Raw genomic sequence first — 19,930 nt, 5'->3', positions numbered from 1 at the left:
CTAGCTCATCGCTCTGAATTCTGAGAAAAAACAGTCATGGTTGCCTTCGCTAAAGTGCCCATCATCACATGGGTTTGGCAGGGTTGGATTACATTTGTACGCGTGTGGCCAAGTGTGTGCGGAGTTGAAGCTTTTCACCCCCTTGTTTGCATGGGTTTACTTGTTGCCCCAGTTTCCTTCCACACTTGGCCAAACAATCACAAAACTTAAATCTTCTGAAAATACGATGAAGACTAGAGCTGGGACCATGAGTCTGTTATGCTGATTATACGATTGTGAAACATTTGAATTGACTACTTTTTTTGTGGTTGATTATTCAGATCCCTGTAATGGTTGTGGCCACCCGTACAATCCTTCCTACTAGAGGCTAGAGACATGAGAATCAGAATATTTATTTAGACTGGAGAAATTTGATGGGCTATGAAGCTCTTTTCACAGCTGTCCGGTCGGGGCACAGGGTCAGCAAGTTACAACCAAAAAAATCAATAGGGACACCCTGCAGGCCACGCCAAGCGGCCGAGCGTGACACAGCTGAATGTCCATGACGTCACCCAAGCATCTCTTGTTACCTCCCTTCCACCGGCACGAATGGGAATAGAGCCGAGACATTTTTATCCCAACTATTTTCCTCTGGCTTTTTTTTTAGATGGACATACATTCTAAAAAAAGATAATATAAATATTTGGAGTATAGCCAGAAAGTTTGTTTTCAATGTCACAGGGTGCCTCAGTCATTGGCTCCTAATAATACTGAACCTAGTGAGCTGACACTTTTTATACTTGTTTGATAAAAAAAGTTGAACTTAGTTCGTCCTTCAATCATAAAATATGTAAACATCCTTTCCTGCGAGTGAGTCGCTGGGATCCTCTAGAATTTACTATCTATGGTCACAATATTGCACACACATTTAATACATTTTATTTTAACATGGTACAAAATAATGAGTATAATAACCAACAACTGGCAGAAGAATAGCTGTTAGCAAGGGTAATGTTTTTTTAAATTAGTATATCAACAAGGCAATTAATCCAATGTGTTCCAAATAATTGCAGGACACATTTATAAGCCCATGAGTTGTTAACGTGACCAAGAAAGGCATGATTGCTGAGCGCTTAACAAGCAGTCTTCTGTTTACAAGTAGTTTCTTACTTTGCAAGCAGTGTGTATTTTGGCCAAGCAAGCATTTCCCATGCTAGAATGGCTCTTAACAGAATGTGCACCTTTATGTGTGCAAAAGAGCAGGCACACCGTCAACTTTGTGTGAGTGTGCCCCAGGTGTAGCACTGTTATGAGTGGACAGCCTGGGTGAATGGGTTCCTCAAAAAAAACATTGGCGTAAAGCATCATTATGCATGTCCCATGTGGTTCTCTGCCAAGTTATTGCTCGCTAGTCATTAAAAGGGCTTTGCCCTGGTATCCGATAGGTGTGTTCACTTGCCCGTGTTATTAATTAAGTGACTCGCAGTTCAGTAATCCGCTTCGGGAGTAGCCTGGTGAACGTATGAAAAATGCTGCCAGCGAACAATTGCCACAAGCAGTACCGCTTATCCGAGCCCTTGCGTGGCCAAGAAGTGTAACCCCCAGGAACGGAACAGATTCTTCCTATTATCCAAATTTAGCCATTCTTTACCGCTGGTAAAATGAGCCAATTATTTTAGTAAACAAGGGATTATATGGTCGATCCACCATGCCCTCCACATAAAATCAGGTAAGGAAATTTCCAATGGTTTTTGTTCACTTTTGACCTTAGAAACTAAATTTAATAGTGGTCCAGAAAAAAACGTTTTAGATGCATACAATTCTGGTGACGTCCCTTACCACTCCACGACCTCTTACCATTATTTTCCCCTACTCGTCTTCATTGGTAACTTTACCTGTAATACATGCTTTGTCATTGGAGATAATCTATATCAGTGTAAGTGGAAGAAACCTTGGAATAAGGATTAAACCTCTTGACTTTAACTGGTGTTAGCTGCCTTGATTAGTTGGATTGTTTATGGGGGTATTATTCTAGGGCTTGAATTACAAAAACATTAAAATGTTATGTTCTTTAAATTGGATGCATTTGCATCAGACTGTTGTGTGCACATAGTTTTATATATGTTGCATGTACTCTTGTCAATACATCTCATGGCCGTGAAGTTCAGGAACTTTAGACATCTCCTGTTCTCAAATGTTCCTGTTTTCTAAATCGCATTGAGGCACTGCATTTGATATTGGTCAATTATGTGGGTGATGCTTTTATCATTCTGCAGCTCACAAATCATGAGTTTTTTTTGCTTTTTAGATATCCAACTTAAAATGATAAATACTCCTTTGCTCTTAATGCGTGGGCGGCGCATCGATTCCTGTCCTGCTGATATATTTTATAATCATGTTGGTGCAAGCTACTCAACTCGGCACCATGATGTTGACTCTATACCTTTATGTATTTACTGTCATTAATGATTACAATAACTTGTTACCAGGCAGAAATGCTCATTGATGATGGTGAGTGAATGAATTAATATGTTTCTGTGCTTGAGCAAATGATTTAGTACTCAGCAATGTGTGCCAATTCTGTGGAGTATCAAAACGAATGCATTGACAATGATGGCATGCCATGTGACCTGAACTTACGCAGGCACCCATAATAACTCCATGATTTAGGAGAACCACCTACGATGTCCTAGAACATGGTGCTGGCAGTGGTGTATGGCAAACTTTCTGCCGAGCCCTGGGTGATAGGAAATTTCTCTTCGCATGTGTTCGCTGAAACCCTGTCCCCTTGCCAGGGCCTGGAGTACGTGCGCAGGAGTACACTTGTACCAGACGACAATACATTCTTCACGTATTTTTATGAGGATGCCCGCACAGGATATGAAGTATTCCAAAGAGGACTTCGAATGAGCAGTGAGTATCCTGATCTTTTTTGTCTTTGTGTTTTGGTATTTTAAAATGAATGGATGTATCACTACCAATTGTTTCAAAAATGAACTCTTGAACTCATCTGGTCTCCCATCGGAACACGTTTTTATTGTTGTAATTGCCTTCCTTTTCTTTGTTCGATATGTTTTACATGAACTGTAATAGTGAGCTCATTTACTCTTAATAGCAGTGTCTCTGGGTATCCTTATCGACCTCTAAAAACAAGACCCACATCCATTGGCGAGACAGCTGCTGACGTTGTCTAATTCTATTTTTATGGGCAGTGTTTAGCTGCAAAATAATTATCATGGCAAGTAGAGTATTTGTTTTTTTCATGTTAACTTTAGCTCGTGGTGTAATTCACTATTGCAAGCAGTGAAGATCATTAGTCATTACAATCGTCTCACCTGAAGACGATTGCCTGTGTTGCGATCGAAACGTCGTGATCTATTATTTTGTGCCTTTACCCAAAGACCCAAAGAGGGAAATCCTGCAGTCACGAAAGCTTTAAATCAATTGTTACCATATTTGCTTGTTTCGTGTCATCCAAAGGTGGTTCGCAACAAACAAAAAGGAAATTATATATTCAGAAAAAGACATAGGATGGTCATATTTTGGCAACCAATCGTCAAAAGACTGATCAAAGCCGTGACTGTGAACACGAATCTAGGTTGACAATGCCCTACTTCCCCGTTTTAAATATTTTATTTTTCCATATTAGTTCAGATGTTTGTTTTTGCTTTGTAGCCATTTCTGTTATTATAAGCGAAAGGTTGTTGCTGGCCTTGCAATTTCCTGGCAATTGTGACTTTACACTATGAGGACCTCCTTTACCAGTGGCAAAATATAGTAGTAGGTTTTTACCCTTTAAACTGGTACAAAACTGACACCTTTATACAAGGCATCAAGGGATCATGTTTGCAATAACCACAACACAATTAGTCATAATGCAAGCAAAAAGAAACAACTCTGATAATGATAATAATATGCACTGTCCTTGAAGTTGATTGGTCCACACCCGAGACAGCTTTCCTTAGAGCCTAGTCTCCATTGGTGTTGTATGCCTTTTGGTGTCATCTGGTCCAACACCAATGGAGACTAGGCTCTAAGGAAAGCTGTCTCGGGTGTGGACCAATCAACTTCAAGGACAGTGCATATCATTATCAGAGTTGTTTCTTTTTGTTTGCATTTTGACTACTTGTGTTGTGGTTATTGCAAACATGATGCCTTGTATAAAGGTGTCAGTTTTGTACCAGTTTAAAGGGTAAAAACCTACTACTAAATTGTGACTTTGTTGCTTGAAGAGCTGCAGTGCAGCTCAAGCAGAGACCCATGTCAGTGGAACATGTCACCCTGTACTGAAACTGCTTCACCAAATAAAACAAACTGTTCTGAGGCTCATAGCTCGATAATTTGTTCTGTGTTAAAATTCAGTATATATAAAATGACTTGAACTAAGTAACTTTTCACATGTATGTATGTTTAACTTCTTTCGCACCATACGTAGCCAACCGTGCTAATTGGAGGTGCGGGGAAGGACAACAAACTAAATACAAAAAATTTTGAAATTCATTTTCAATCTATATTTAAAAGTGCATAGCTCCAGTGGCTTCTGTATATTGGAAGGACTTCAGTTATAGTATCGTGCATGCTTCATGTCAGAGTGAAAATGAAAGTATGTTGTGCGATTGCGAATGTCGTTGATTTGAGGCTAACAAGATGTATGGCATTTAAAAATAAAAGTTATGACCGTTTTAAAAACAACACGAATATTCTGCATAAAATCATTGTGCCCCAAATTATACAAATGTCACGTTTGCCACAAGCAAGGTGCGTTTATAAATCGTTAATCCCGAAAATATTGTGCTGCTCTTGCAATTTAGATAATGGACCGTGCCTTGGCCACAGGAAACCAAATCATCCCTACGAGTGGATCTCTTACAAAGAGGTGAGAACATCTTGGCGGTGGAACACGGGTTGACTGGTGATCTGGAAAGAGAGCGGTAGGAATCTGGGTAGGAATAATAGAGGGAAGTGGTGTCTGCAGACCTGCTGTCGGTCACAACAAGAAGAGGAAATACAAATATCCATCAAAAATACACGTGTGTGCAGGAGTTCTGTGTAGTGGTAAATTGTGTTTGGAGTAGAGGATTACAGAGATTCGGCAGTGTAATAGCATTGAAGTTTTAGGAGATTATAGATTTCGCCACACGTAGAGGTGTGCATTGGATGTACAAAAGCCTTATCCATTAGCTTACAAGCACTGAATAGAATTGAGAGTGCAGTCAACAATCGGCAGCAGTAAAACAAAGACAAGTTCTCATTATAACTCATGAGTACAGCACGTTCAGCAATGTCCGGCACTGCCACGTGCCTCTTGGAACTCTTAAAACATGGATCATATTGTCACTTGGCTAAAGGAAACAATACTTCAAATATGTAAATGATGAGAGAACCCATCACAACAGCAACATTGTGTGTATTTACGTTGAAGTTATTTCTCATCGTACGTAGCCAACCATACTAATCGGAGGTGCGAAAAGAAAACGGATTTAACGGCACACAAATGTGAGTGTCTCGCTTCAGAATAAATATTTTTACTGGAAGACTCCGATGAGTTATCAAGCTCTTTTTCATAGATGTCAAAGTTGGTTTCCACAGATGTCCAGTTGTGAAAACGTCTCAGACTCATCCAAACCACTGGCTGATGAGAACTGAATCTCGCCATTTTGTCATTTAGACCGGTGTTTCTCAACCTTCTTAATTCCTCTGCGCACTTTCGAAGTTGCTCAATCTTTGCGGCACACTGAACTAACAAATAACTTTCTGGCCTTTTTTAGCTATTTATTTAGCACTTTTCAGAATGCGACTGCCGCGGTGTAATGGTTTAACACGCTGGACTTGAAATAGTGTTTGCCGGTTCAATTTCATCTGTCAGCGCGGCAGTTGAATTGATGGGAAGATTTCTTAAAATGCCCCCCCCTCACGTCCCTTCTGTCTGCTCGTGGCACACCAGTGTCGAAGTACTGGTTTAGACCACCCAACTCAATAAAGTTATGAAAATGTGGCCATCCACACGCAGCATTTCAGCAAAGACGCATTCTCATTAGAACTCATTTCCTATCTCATCAGTTTAGAAATGTTCGCTGCTGCTGCCAATATGCCTCTGGGGAGCCCCCATATGTTGAGAACTTTTACCTTTACACTATGGAGACCTCATTAGCACTTGCTTAAAGGAAGCGACAATTTAAATGTAACTGACAGGAAAACCCATCGCAACAAATAATAAATGCAGGTTGGAAATTAATTGAGCTGAAAGAGATTGAATTGCACGCAAAGGTGTGTATTTCACAAGCTCAAAATAACGGAATATAGCCATTTTGTCATTTATGCCACCAGCTCAAATAGAGTTTAGTAATTGTGGCAATCCCAGCAGGCAGCAGTGATGCCGAGTCATATGGCAGCAGCAAACATTGACTGCTGTACTAATGAGTTGTAATGAGTAAGAAACCTGGTATACAGGAGTCTTCGCTTTACTGCTGCCTGTTGGGATGCCACATTTTCTCAATTCCTTGAGTTGGTGGTCTGCGACAAATTGGCCACACTTTCAGTTCTTTTAAGCTGGTGTTTTGGGTCAGGCTCAGAGCTTAAGTGCATGCGATGCATACCTCTGTGTCGTCAATCTGTCTGTTTCTAGCCTGCATTAATTGTTTCTGTTGTTGATGGGTTTTGTTATTTTACAGAATTGAAATAAGAGATACAAAGGGGGGGGGGTGGCAAAAGTTCTACTGTTGGGGGATCACCAGCTTGGGATGCTTACAATGCAGTTTCATTCAGTGCCATTCTGTTTCTCTTTTTAAAACATGAACTTGTGAAAGTATTCTCAATGCTCACGATAAAATTGGAAGCCCCTTGCCACAACAAGAGAAGTGAAACTAAAATCCACTTGTACTGTACACAGCTTCATACTAAACACAGGTATGGCCGATCACTTCTGCACTCATCTTAGGAGTGAAGCATGTCGCACCCAGCTGCGAATCCCCAACTTCCTTTCTAAAAACACAGATTTTTGCGGCTCATGCCCATGACAGCTGAACTGCCATCAATAGAAAATTCCCCCTGAGCTCATGCTATGCAGTCCCATGGTCACCGACACAAACACATGCCCTGTGTTCACTGTTTTTTTACATCTCTGACGGAAGCTCAGACTTATGCACATTAACTTGGCAGCCACATTCCTGAGTTTGGCCGCATAACTGCAATGTGGTTCAAATATTCATTGACATCTATGGAGCTTGTGTTGAGAGACTGCATATTATTGAATGTTCTTTGCTGCAAACAAATAAATTACACACTTAACTATTATAATTGCTTTGCAGCCATGTAATATTTATGGATTGCATAATTTTAAGAGCTTTAAAACATTCTTATGTTCCATAAGTGCCTCAATATATTATATTTTTTATACACAATGCTAATTGCAACAACATGCTCTCAGTGTCTTATCACAAGGGAGCAAATGCTGAAGTTAAACGGTTGTTGGTGTTTCTATAGATACATAGACGGATTTGACGAGCCGCGCTTGTTAACTTAACACTTCTTGGAACACTATAAATATGAGCACGACATCTGAGCACCAGCCCTTGCACAGTTACTGAATACAACTACACTTCTTTTCTTCGTCAGTTGCTTTTTCTACATTAGTCCCTTCAATTTCCAACATTCTCTGCACCTCCCATTAGCACGGTTGGCTACGTACAGTGCGAAAGAAGAGCTGCATACATGCCCTGTCACATTACTCGCCAGAATCCTTGATACATTACTATATATTTTGCATAGTGTAAACGCAATCGCATCTCAAGATGCTTAAGAATAGTGGGAAGATTTATTTTCGAGGGATGGTCAAGTAGAGCCAGGGGGAGGAAAGGCTGGGTGTGTTTGAACTTGGGCAGGAAGTTTACAGCACAGATGGCTGTGGGAAGGGAGTTCCATGCTATTGCAGCAGCAGAGGATAACATGAAAATTCTCACCGAGCAAAGGTTCCCGGTGGCTTCATTCAAAAGCTTTGTTTTCTGAAATGTAGAGTTCGTGGCAGGGGAATAGTGTGATGAGAGGTGAGGCCTCTCTTCTTCACGAGCCACACAGCAGCATAAGAGCATTGCTTTTAGTGTCTTGAGCGTCTTGTTCGGTTCATAATTTTCTAATTTATGTTTTATAGTGTATTTTTTTTTACCCTCGGAAGACTCATTCATGGGGCGAGCGAGTCTATTTTTTACTGTTAATTTTCTGAGACCAGATGCTGATTTTCTTGCCGGAGGACATACGACTAAACTAATCACTTTTTAATTTACTAGGTAAGGCCCCACTGCGCTATATATCTCTTTTTCAGAAGTGACCTGTCCAGAAATTATAGCCCAAGGAAGTGGCTTATAATGTGGAAATGTATAGCAGCCAGATACTCTAGATATGATGTCTCTGGCTGCCCCTTTTTTCCCCCGAGTACCATAACAAATGTTTGTCCTATTTTGTGTTTCTGTGTTTATTCCGCAGACTTCGGATCGTGCAGAGTATCTGGGGTCGGGGTTCCTGCACCGTGGGGCAAAGCCATCGTCTGAGCAAGTCATCGGGATCTTCTCACAGAATCGGCCTGAGGTGATGGCACTAATCTCTCGGCTCTTCCACAACATGCTCCATGCAATGCTCTTTCAAATTGTCATCGCCAGGCATGGAGCATTGCATCTATTCATCTATTGATGTCGATATTTACACTCGCAATGCATGTATCAAATTGTGCCTGTGTGACTTGATTATGATTTATGCAATTGGTGTACTAAACTAAAATGTATGCCAATATGGCAAACAATTGCAAATCGGACATAAACAACAAGAAACGAATGGTACATTTAATCGATGTTGACACATGGAGCATGCAGGGCTCTAATATTCGATTCGTATATTGTATGCAATTGCTTTACATAATCCTTGCAGCATCTATCTATTCCGCATTCACCACAATGCCAAACATTTTTATTCTTGAATCGAATCCCAACTCCAAATCATGACAGTTCATTGAATCACCAGGGCAGAATCAGTATACGACCAATCGATACGGTAGTGGACATCGGCTTGCACATTCTCCGTGAATTCACAACTTGCTTGCTGAATTGGTCATCTCTAGGTGGGAGTTTAAACAACTGACTTGTCTCCTGCAGTGGATCATTGCGGAGCAAGCCTGCTACACATACTCCTTGGTGGTGGTCCCCCTCTATGATACGTTGGGACGAGAATCCATTGACTACATCATCAGTCAGGGTATGTGCATGCATCTATACACAGGTATTGTATTTTTTTATCAGGTAAGTCCCACTGAGCTATATAGCTCTCTTTCAGAAGTGACCTGGCCACAAATGATTGCTCAATGAAGTGCAAATACTCTAAAAGCATGTTTATAAATATGGAGGGAAAAACAGGAGGACCCGGATCGAAAATAAAATCTACATGTCCACAGGAAGAACATACAAACTCCACATATACAGGCATCACAGTAGGGATCGAACCCATGACCTGTATACCAGGCAAGGTAGTTAACATCTCGCCACCGTGGCGCCCCACAATAATCAGGGTACAACTCATAACCATGGAATAATATCAATGTTTTACGTTGAGAATCTTGAATTGTTTTAGCCCTCGTGGCTCCCCACCCCCCACCCCCCCCAATTGTGTTTATGGTGTTATGTCACAAGATGAAGTATCCATTGAGTTTGTCACAGAGTAGTGTTAGAGAACGGCCCATTGAAGCATGTGACACAGCTACCTCCTGAGAATCGTTCAAGTGACCTCTGGTCCATACAGTATGACCAGCACCCACCTGCCCTGCCTGCCATCGAAAGTAATGTTTTTTGTATGACGGTCAAACCAATATTTTCACTTCTCAGTACGTACTGGAATTTAGCCAATTTGAGTCCAGTACTGTATTTAATGTTTTTTTGTACAGTAATTTGTGACAATAGATAAACTGGTTTAATCACAGGTGAGAATGTAACTGTGTTCCAGAGAATGTAGCAGGGATTTTTAAACCATAAGTTATAGGTGCGTACTGGTTTGGTTAATAAGTATAAATCTATTGCTGTGTGCATATGTATGTATATAATTTTAAAAAGCGTGGGCGTTTGGACAAACGATGAACATTTGCCGTGCATTCTTGAATTTCAGTTATTCAGACCTTTTTTATTTCAACAAAAATTTATTAAACCGACTTCATAATGTGCACCAAGATGCAAGTTTTCATGCCTGATGGGAAAACTTCGAACAAATAGCCATTCGTACCTGGGAAATGTCTTGAAATAGTGGAACATAACAAATGCATGGCACTTCCCACGTCTTTTCTTGTTTTTTAACAACGTGTGCCTTCGTGACTATACACTGTTCCTGCCCATTTTAATGTAAAATTAGCGTACGTAAAATAGTCATTTATGTCCGGATATACTTTTCTCTGGAGACGGTGGATTTCTCAAACTTTACATGCTCCAATATGCCCAGGGCCATTCCATTTCTCAGACTGAAACATTATAATTATAGGACGCAGTTCAGCCGGTTTTACAGAATCTCGTCATTACAACCCTTAACCGCCTACCTTTTCATGTTTACAATCTTCATTCAAAAGTTACAATAATGCGTACTTGGTGATTGCTAAGCGATAGTTCCACGTGACATACAGAGCACTGATTCAAATTAATGTGTGTGTGTGTGTCACACAAGATGCCTCAGTGGGGAGCACCGGTGGTGCAGCTTCCAGTCATCTGAATCTGTTGTTAACCCATAACACCTGGGTCTGGCCCGTGACCTCCTGCCAGAGAGCAAGCCTTAGACACTTCACCTGGTCTCAAAGTGTACTTGGCGTGGCGAAACTAGCATTGCACAGCCGCTGTGGTGTGACATCACGGTCACTTGGTGGCGAATGACAGCGTTACGTTGACTTGGCAATCGCTGAGTCATGTGCGATTATTGTCAATCGTCAGGATTGTGCAGTGTGTAATGACTTAATTTGTATTATAACCGAGAAGATTGGTAAATATGAAAATGTGGACCGGAGTAGATCTGGGCACTGAAGTTTGAAAAACACTGCAGTAACGAGAGATATACTGTTGTGTTTATATTCGGCTCAAGTTTATTTACTAACATGGTGCACGTGGGGCGCACAAACATGAATTGGATGGGTTTGTTTTTCTGCAGCTGCTTGTGCATTGTGACTTGCAATTTGGATATTATTATCAAACCATATTTATACTACAATCTCAAGTCAAGTCCTCTGGCCCATTGTAGAAAATCTAACACTTTTTCTTCTGATTAGATGGTTTAAATGAGCCACTGTTTATTACAATTTGCTGCATTTGTAAAAAAAAATAAGACATGGAGAGTATAATAGTCTAAATATAAGAATAGATTTTACCTTTTCAGGCAATGAAACAGGTGTTAAGATGTTTGAACACCAAACAGAAACCTTTTGCAAGGAATCATGTCTGCATTAATCACATATAATTGTGGTGAACATGCAAACAAAAAACATGCTCTAACAGTATGTGCATTGTCTTTGAAACTGATTGGTCCACACCAGAGACAGCTTTCTTTAGAGCCTAGTCTCAAACAGTGTTAGACCAGAGGACGCCAAAGGGCAAACGGCACAAAGACAGTGCCACTATCAGGGCATTAAGAGCTTGGGGTGAGCAGCTGCTAGGCTCTGACGAAAGCTGTCGCTGGTGTGGACTAATCGGTTTCAAAGACAACGCATATACTACCAGAGCATGTTTTTTGTTTGCATGTTCACCACAAGTATATGTGGTTGATGCAAGCATGATTCCTTGCAAAAGGTTTCAACTTGTTGTTTTAACATCTTAACACCTGTTTTATTGCCAGAAAGGGTGAAACCTTTTCTTATATTCTGATAATGGTGAGAGGTCCCATAATGTAATAGACTTGTCACAGTTGTCCAATACTCTGCTCATTCTTCCAAAACGTATGCTTTATTCCTCCAATTCTGTTGATTGCTGTGTGCACATTGTGGACGTCTGAACATTTAGCGGAGATCTCCACGGTGGTCTGTGACAAGTTGGAGAAGGTGAAGGGCCTGCTGGAGAGCATAGAGGAGGGTGCGATCCGCATCGTCAAAACCATCGTGGTCATGGAGCCCTTCGACGGCGTGATGGAGCAGCGTGCCCGCAATTGCGGAGTCGACTTAATCCTTTTCCGCGAGCTTGAGGTGAGACGTGGCCCAATGTCGCCCATTTGTATACGTACGTTGAGCTTCTTTCGTACCGTACGTAGCCACCCGCGCTAATTGGAGTGCGTGTGTCTCCAGCCCTCACGCGTGTGTTATGGGCCAACACGATGTCATACCAGTTGGCTCGTAGACTTGCTATCTGGTTGTTGAAGCTTTTTATTGGTGTAATGATTGTCAGTTTGATTAGTCGACTAGTCTGATAACGTGACAATAGTCGGTGGGGGGGGGACGAGTCTCACGTGTGCCGCCAGATAGGAGGTAATTATTATTATTGTTTTAATCCGTAATTGCCTTGTCTGCAATGTATGGCTCTTAATTTGTTGCAATGAGTTTGAGTGTGCATGTGTCGTGCGATTTTACATGGGGCGAATAACGTTTGTAAACATGTAACATGTTTTTCAGGTCATTGGAAAGACAAATCACAGAAAGCCAATTGTAAGTACGGTACAAATCTGTATCGCACAGTGGCAAAATATAATTCAAATCAAGAGTAATATGTACGATGTGTTTAGTCAGTTTCGCTGAATGCATTTCTTTGTTTTTCTGCAGCCTCCTCAGCCAGATGATATCGCCATCATTTGTTACACAAGTGGAACGACAGGTGAGCATCCACTTGCGCAAGCTGGCTTGTCATATCCTCTGCACCGTTCCGGTCGTGCATACAGAGAATAGATGTCTAAGCACAGGCAACATCATCGGGACCCACCTCGGGTGGATCTTAAAATGCACGAAGATTATACCACTGCGTTGTGCTTTAAAGCTCTGGGGTGTGTTTTTGGGTTGTTTCTGCGTGTTTGGCATGGTGTATGATGTTTCACTTTCCGTTTAATCTTAGACCAAAAACTTACACCTAACGTCCTGGGAGCAATTAAGTTGCTGTCGAAGCTGTTCCATCGTTTCGCTGCACATGCTGTGGGAGCCTCATGAGAAACTGAAATCATCCCACTTTATCTATGTTGAACTTCTTTCGCAACCGTGCTAATGGGTTGGCTACGTACGTAGGGAAGCGTCGGACATTGTGTCAAACAACACTCTTTTACAACCCGAAAACACGTTGGGAGAGCTGTGCACCGATAAACAGTTGCCGCATCTTTGATGGTTCAGTCGCTGTGTTTGCAAAGTTCAACATGCAGTGAACACCAGTTATTGACCAATAAAATTAAGTGTGGTGTTGCATTGTGTTTTGTGTGGGACATCTGTGAAAAATAACTATATTGCTCGTCTTATTCTTCCAATATTCATAAAGATATATTAATTCGTGGTTAAATTATATTTTTCTTAATCATACCTCCATGTCTTTGTGGAAATTATAATGTGTTTAGCCTAATGGAGCAGCGTTTGTGTAAGCACAGCAAATAGGACCTGGGTTAACTTTTGGATCTCGTCAGCAGAGAGGATTGTTATAACAAGTAATTATAATTGTTTTGTATTTTTATTGTGTTAATGTTAAGTTCAATTGTTTTTAAAGACAGATTAAGGTTTTTTTAATGAAGCATTGAAAGAGATCGAGGGTAATGTTGCTTAAGAAATTAGTGTTTGAAAGTGCCAGTATGGGAAATGCGTTTTGTTGTCATGTACACTGCAGAATTTATGACCACTTTAAAAATTACGTGAGGTACGTATTTGGGGAATAGTTAAATCTATCAACCGTAACGGTTAAGTTGATGCAATGCGCAATGCATTGCCTTTGCTAAGTTGCTGTGGTGACTACAGCAAACTCTCTCATGCCATTTGTTTTTGTTGGGCAGGAAATCCTAAGGGTGCTATGCTAACCCACAAGAACATGATTTCCGACTTCTCTGCTTTCTTGGCCGTTACTAAGGTAACAACACTGCCAAGAAAAGCTTATCGCATACTTACATTGTCTTCAAACCGTATTGTCTGTCGTGTGGAATCCACGCTCGACTCTTTGAGCTGTTTTCTTTGCCGTTTTCTCGCGCCATTGATTTGTTTGAGGTTGGATGTTTCAGCTTTCACGTCTCTCCTGTTTACAACTTGACCCGCCCGATTTAACTTTGAGTTTCATATTCGAGACGGTCGATATGAGCTGGGTACACACCCTTGCGTTCGTTGCACTCGCTGCGTTAATACAGCAGATGGCAATGTTGTGGTTTAGCGAGCCCTGCACTGTTGTGGTGGCGCAGTGGTTTGGCCACTGTGCCGCAGACTGTTACCCCAGTTCATTTCGAGGTCACGCTGACACCTGTGACTCTACTAATCCTGGGCTTCTGCCCCCCCTCCACCACTTCACCCACCCTGCACAGACCAGCGTGGTGAAATTTGGTCGAACAACATCCATTACAGCAGTGGATTGACAAACGGTTATACGTTGTTATATTTTTCATCATAGTTAGTCTTCTTGTGTTGTGAAAGTTTTCAGTCGATTGCACTATTCTAAATTGTTTGTCATGTGCAGTACTCGTGCTGTGTTTTACACTACTCTATGCTACACGGTGTACGCTTGTCGGAATTAGTGCTTATTTAACTAAGTGCAAGCTGGGTAAAACCACATCTGTTTGGTTTGGAGACTAACTTGTTTTAATTTTTTCATTTCACAGGATACGTTTTTACCCAACAAGGACGACGTTTTAATCTCATTCCTCCCACTGGCTCACATGTTTGAAAGGCTTGTTGAGGTAATATAAGTCAACGCTTTTTGTTGACCGGGCTCAATGGTTAACAATTATGAGAGGTTCTTTAATTTTTGCGTCTTGCACCGATTGAGCTTCCCTGTCCAAGTTACCATGCCGCTGGGTACAGTGTGGTATATTCGGTAATAATGTCCTGCCCTTTAACTATCAAACCATCTTAGTGCAAGGTAAAATATTGCCGCTAGATTTTTGTGCAGTTAATTCATAGAGCTCCTCACGTATTATTCAACATGTCTGACGTTTTTCCGAAAGTGTTGGGGTCTTCTTCAAGTGAAAAATAAGTTTCTGAAGGAAAAACATATGGTATGGCCCGAAAACATTTTGGAGAGCTTATACAGCACAATCGGGGAAAACCTACGCAGTTAAGAATTAATGTGTATATATATGTATACATACAGTATTTGGTATATTTTGTTAGCAATGTATTGACGGTCTCTCAATCATCTCTCTGAATACCATATGAGTGCTATTTGATATCCCCATTAGAATTAAGTTTTAGTCAAGTTGCTTTCCAAAGTCTCCATAATTAGGCAAATGCACCTTTTTAAATAACCAAACATTAAGGGTATGTGTGTTTTGTGTGTGTACGTGTTCAGGCCTCCATTTTCTGCAACGGTGGCCGAGTAGGTTTTTATCAGGGTGATATAAGGTTACTCATGGACGATATGAAGGTTCTGCAACCCACCGTCTTCCCTGTCGTACCACGTCTGCTCAACCGAATCTATGACAAAGTAGGTGCATTAGAACGCTACTTAACTTTGCTTCATCGTAACCCTTGCCAGCATGATATATGACATCTAATGGATACCAGGAGTGCCCTTTCTTGGAAATGCTATTCCATGCAGCAGCCTCCTATGCTGATGGATGCTGCCGTGGTTTAATGGTTGGCACACTGGAATTCCAATCGAGAGGTGACCGGTTCGATCTCCCAAGTGTGGCGGTTTAAATGAGTACAGCACAGTCCGTCTATCGGCAGGTTGCGTGTGGTGGGGTAAACGGTGGGTACTCTCACCTGATCAAAAATGTATGACCAGCATTGGCAAAATACTCTCATGGAGGGGCTTTCTCGAATTCCCTCTAGCAGAGAACTTCCTGTCAGCAGTGGCATGACCAGGTAATTGCAAGGCCTCACATTTACCTTTATACTCCCTGTGATTGATCTCTTCAAAATTTGTCCCAGGCTCAAAAATATTTAGTTTATATCTCAGGCGTGATGATCCGACCCTCATGAGTGCAACGGTATAGGGAGGAGTATGACTGCCAATGTTGGATGCTGCAGGTGCTCAGTGGTGCCAAATCGCACTTCAAGCGTTGGCTGCTGGATTTTGCCGTGAGCCGGAAGATGGCCGAGTTGCGCTGCGGCGTCGTGCGAAAGGACAGCATCTGGGACAAGCTCATCTTCCACCGTGTACAGGTGCCCCCTCTGCTGTCCTCATCACGTGTTCGTCTGTTCACCATTGGCTTTGCCATAACCGGGTAGCTGTATAAGGCCAATGGTCTTCCTATTTGTTTTTGCTTAACACATTCGGCAAACAATTATATTATTAACACCGTAGAGCAAGCCCTAAAATAAAAGTGTGATGGCTGTCATCGAAATTATTACTGCTGGGCAGGTCCAGAAAGATGGAACTGAACATGAATGGGTTTGCATATTATTATTTTTAATACCAATTCTGGCTGCACAGCATATTCTGCATTCTAGACAGACGAGGACTTGCATTGGAATTTCGATCAGGTGATTTCTACAGAGTTTCCTCCGTGCATTGTCACACCAGTCATCATCAGGGCCCACCTTGATAAAAAAATAAATGTTTATGTTAACGTATGTTGAACTTCCTTCGCTGTACGTAGCCAACCGTGCTAATCGGAGGTTAACCTGTGGACTTAATCATGAGCCCAATGTAGTTGTTAACCATGTCATAAATAAACATGCTTCTCGTGGGGCGTATTTTCTTGGCTCCAAGTTGCCGAGAAAAAAGCTGCCTTTTGTCGGGTTGACGGCGCCTCGTGTCATGGTCTCTCATGCATGCCTGTTTACCCCTGCGCCGTGCAGGCGAGCATGGGAGGCCGTGTCCGCTTCATGGTCACTGGAGCCGCCCCCATCTCCGCGTCTATCCTCACCTTCCTTCGAGCCATCCTTGGCTGCCAGGTGAGTCTCTCTGCAAAGTCGGTTTTCACGAGAGAATGTTATTGTTTGCCTATGACCAAATCGTCAGGAATATGGCCCGATGTTGTCAAGAGTTGATTCGGGATCCTGTTTGGGTGGCCAACCACCAACACGCATGCCGAGTTGTCACAGGCGGCTGTGGGGTTATGTGGTGGGCAGCAGGGGGCAGTGCATCGAAATGTGTTGCTATATCCATTGTAATGTGTACGCCTACATTAACACCCCCCCCCCCCCTGGCATTCACCAGTTTGGCTCCCAAGCGACGACATCACATTTATCCCGCTATTTAAGACCGAAACAGGAGGATTTCTCCACAACTGGCAGTCGCCTGATGATGCTGTTGTAATTACTGGCGAAAACGTCATACTCGAATTGTAAATGTTGTGGCTTTACTCTACAACAGCGGTGTGCTGTACTAGTAACGAATTGGCATGTTTGGTTTTACGTGACAAACCTTACTAATTGGCTGTGTCGGTGGTGGCGGGTTTAACAACACATTTATATTTAGACGATCTAACCCAAAAACCTCATGTTGCTATCTTGTGTGTCTATGCTATGGCCCGCCTTCACCAACCGTATTGTGAAGTATGGTCAAGTAAACCTCCATGGCATTGGGAGGCCGTCGTTCACGTTGTGTCAATATATTGCTGCTTAGCCTTAACTTATCACTGGAAAGCTTTTACATGATAAATACAATTACATAATTTGTGTTTACAATAGAAATAAAAAAACTTTTCAAAGGACCTTTTGCTTTTTTTAAATAAAATATTGCCCAACATGCCTAATTAAAGGTGTAGCATTTTTCTTGGGTTGACTCGTGCATTAAAAATGGTTTCCGTGGACGTGATTGTAGTGTTGTTAGGTAAGAAAACGCGACTATGTGCTTATTCAGGACGAATAAATGGTCTTCTCTTATTACTGGAACATCTAGAATTTCACACCAGTTACATTTAACAATGCACGTTGATTGTTGAGGTATTACAACGTTTTAAAAGGAATCATAATTCACCTCTAGAAAGTGCCGATTAAATGGCATGCATTATTGAATATGTAACGTGACACTCGACATGTATTTGGAAAGCTTTTTTTTGGTTTTTATATATTTCTCGGCTTTAAATTTTTGTAATTATTGCTGTCTTCAGTGCAAAACGTGGACTTTTACAGGCCATTAGAGTTTACACGCTCCACTGCAAACATGAGTTCCTCGTTGAACATGTTCTCTTGTAAAAGAACACAATTTCTGTAAAGTATATTTCATGTAACAATTACATAATTTTTCTTCGTTGAAAAAAAATCGATATTGCAAAGGAGCCACGTGATTTACATGAAAAAAATGGAAATTATAAATAAGCATGAGAAAATATGCAACACTGAAATTCACATTGTATTCATTTTAATTGTGTATTGATACCGATTTTTGACTTTACTTTGTTCTTGTAGTAATAGGATGAGTATGCGGTGATGGTGGGGAGGATGTTGGACTGTTTGTGTTGGAATTGTTAAAGTCCTGCCCTGTGGTCATAGAAGTGGAACGAATGATGGGTGGGTGGAAGAGAGCAGCACTTTATAATGGACCTCGTCCACCCTTTCCTCTGCCTTTCACACCACACAGGTGTACGAGGGCTTTGGGCAGACCGAGTGTACAGCTGGGTGCACCTTCACCATGCCCAGCGACAGCACCGCGGGTAACTCTCCCTGGGTCTGGGCTCCGCTCGTGGCTCGCGCACTTTTTGTGTGAATTTTTGTTCCAGCTGCTAGAGTTTATAGCTCCAGGTTTCCACGTGTGGACTGAGGCATGCACGGGGATGTTGGATGAATATAGAATGTTGGGGGAGGGGGAGGGCAGTGTGAAGCGCCAGCACTTGCTAAGCTCTTGTAAGGATTACCTTTAATCTCCCTTGTTCTCACAGTGCTACTGAAACGAGCTGTGATGAAAGCAATTTAAAATTGTTGCAACAAAGGAGCATACTGGTTTAGTTTAATCAGAAATTATTTATTTGTTTTTAGTGTTATACGCTTGGAATATGCATTTTAAACCTGCTTTAGCTGTAGTTATAAGCACGTAATAAGTCAGTTATGTTCAATATACATGCACTGAATTGTGCATGGTATAATTGATTAGTTATCGTTTACACTAATGATATATAGGTTGATTCAGCAAAGAGAGGGGGAAAAATAAACAATATAATTGAAATGGAAAAATATGCTTTCTTGAATTGATTATTGACCCTGAAATTGTGACGTTTATGTGATCTAATGATTGGGGTCATGAATCTAAGCAATCTCTCATCATGCTTTAGAGTTCATTTACTCCAGATGAATGATAAATACGCATTACAGGTTCATGTATTTTTTATGGATAACTAGCCTTTTGCCCGTCCAAGGACGGGTGTATTTCAGTAAATCTGAAACTTGCAAGCGAAAAGCAGACCATGACGTGATATTCATTGCGTCAATTCGTGTGCAGTTTGTTAGACCGCGGTGACACAGACTTATTTCATTTGAAGGTAATAATCACTTGTTCATCATGACGTCCTTTTTACTTTGATGTCTCAATAGCGATACGGAGATCGCGTGACGTGAGGGTTCTGCCTTTGTAGTGAGGGTTGTAAGTTGACGCCGAGAAGGGGGGAGGAGGCGCCTCGGCCCCCCAAGTGGAGTGACGTCAGCCGCTAATTATTATGAATGGAGGGGGGGGGGTGTCCATTTGGAGGACGTCACCTTATAATGATTATTAATGAGGGGGGCTGTTCGATGTGGAGTGACGTCCCCTGCTCATGATCATTAATGAGGGGGGAGGGTGCTCCATGTGGAGTGATGTCACCTGCTCATGATTATTAATGAGGGGGGGCTGGTTGACGTGGAGTGACGTCACGCGCGTTGCACACAGACATTCTTGGCTTATTATAGTAGGTAATAATGGGGGGG

General features: G+C 41.7%; 1 protein-coding gene across 1 annotated transcript in view; it reads left to right on the top strand.

Moving 5' to 3' along the window:
- LOC133350606 (long-chain-fatty-acid--CoA ligase 1-like) overlaps positions 1 to 19,930 on the top strand; it is a 40,658-nt gene that overhangs the window by 11,737 nt on the left and 8,991 nt on the right. The window contains exons 3-15 of the mRNA XM_061565130.1: positions 2,775 to 2,892; positions 4,791 to 4,855; positions 8,458 to 8,559; positions 9,120 to 9,219; positions 11,985 to 12,163; positions 12,587 to 12,619; positions 12,734 to 12,785; positions 13,933 to 14,006; positions 14,743 to 14,820; positions 15,432 to 15,566; positions 16,115 to 16,249; positions 16,889 to 16,984; positions 18,615 to 18,687. Coding sequence (XP_061421114.1) covers positions 2,775 to 2,892; positions 4,791 to 4,855; positions 8,458 to 8,559; positions 9,120 to 9,219; positions 11,985 to 12,163; positions 12,587 to 12,619; positions 12,734 to 12,785; positions 13,933 to 14,006; positions 14,743 to 14,820; positions 15,432 to 15,566; positions 16,115 to 16,249; positions 16,889 to 16,984; positions 18,615 to 18,687 — 1,240 coding nt within the window. The remainder of the gene's footprint in view (positions 1 to 2,774; positions 2,893 to 4,790; positions 4,856 to 8,457; positions 8,560 to 9,119; positions 9,220 to 11,984; positions 12,164 to 12,586; positions 12,620 to 12,733; positions 12,786 to 13,932; positions 14,007 to 14,742; positions 14,821 to 15,431; positions 15,567 to 16,114; positions 16,250 to 16,888; positions 16,985 to 18,614; positions 18,688 to 19,930) is intronic.

Source organism: Lethenteron reissneri, chromosome 34, assembly GCF_015708825.2.
Source record: "Lethenteron reissneri isolate LAM-NWPU_2019-01 chromosome 34, ASM1570882v1, whole genome shotgun sequence".
Lineage (NCBI taxonomy): Eukaryota > Metazoa > Chordata > Hyperoartia > Petromyzontiformes > Petromyzontidae > Lethenteron > Lethenteron reissneri.
The sequence above is the reverse complement of the archived record's forward strand: the minus strand, read 5'-3'. Positions and strand labels throughout refer to the sequence as shown.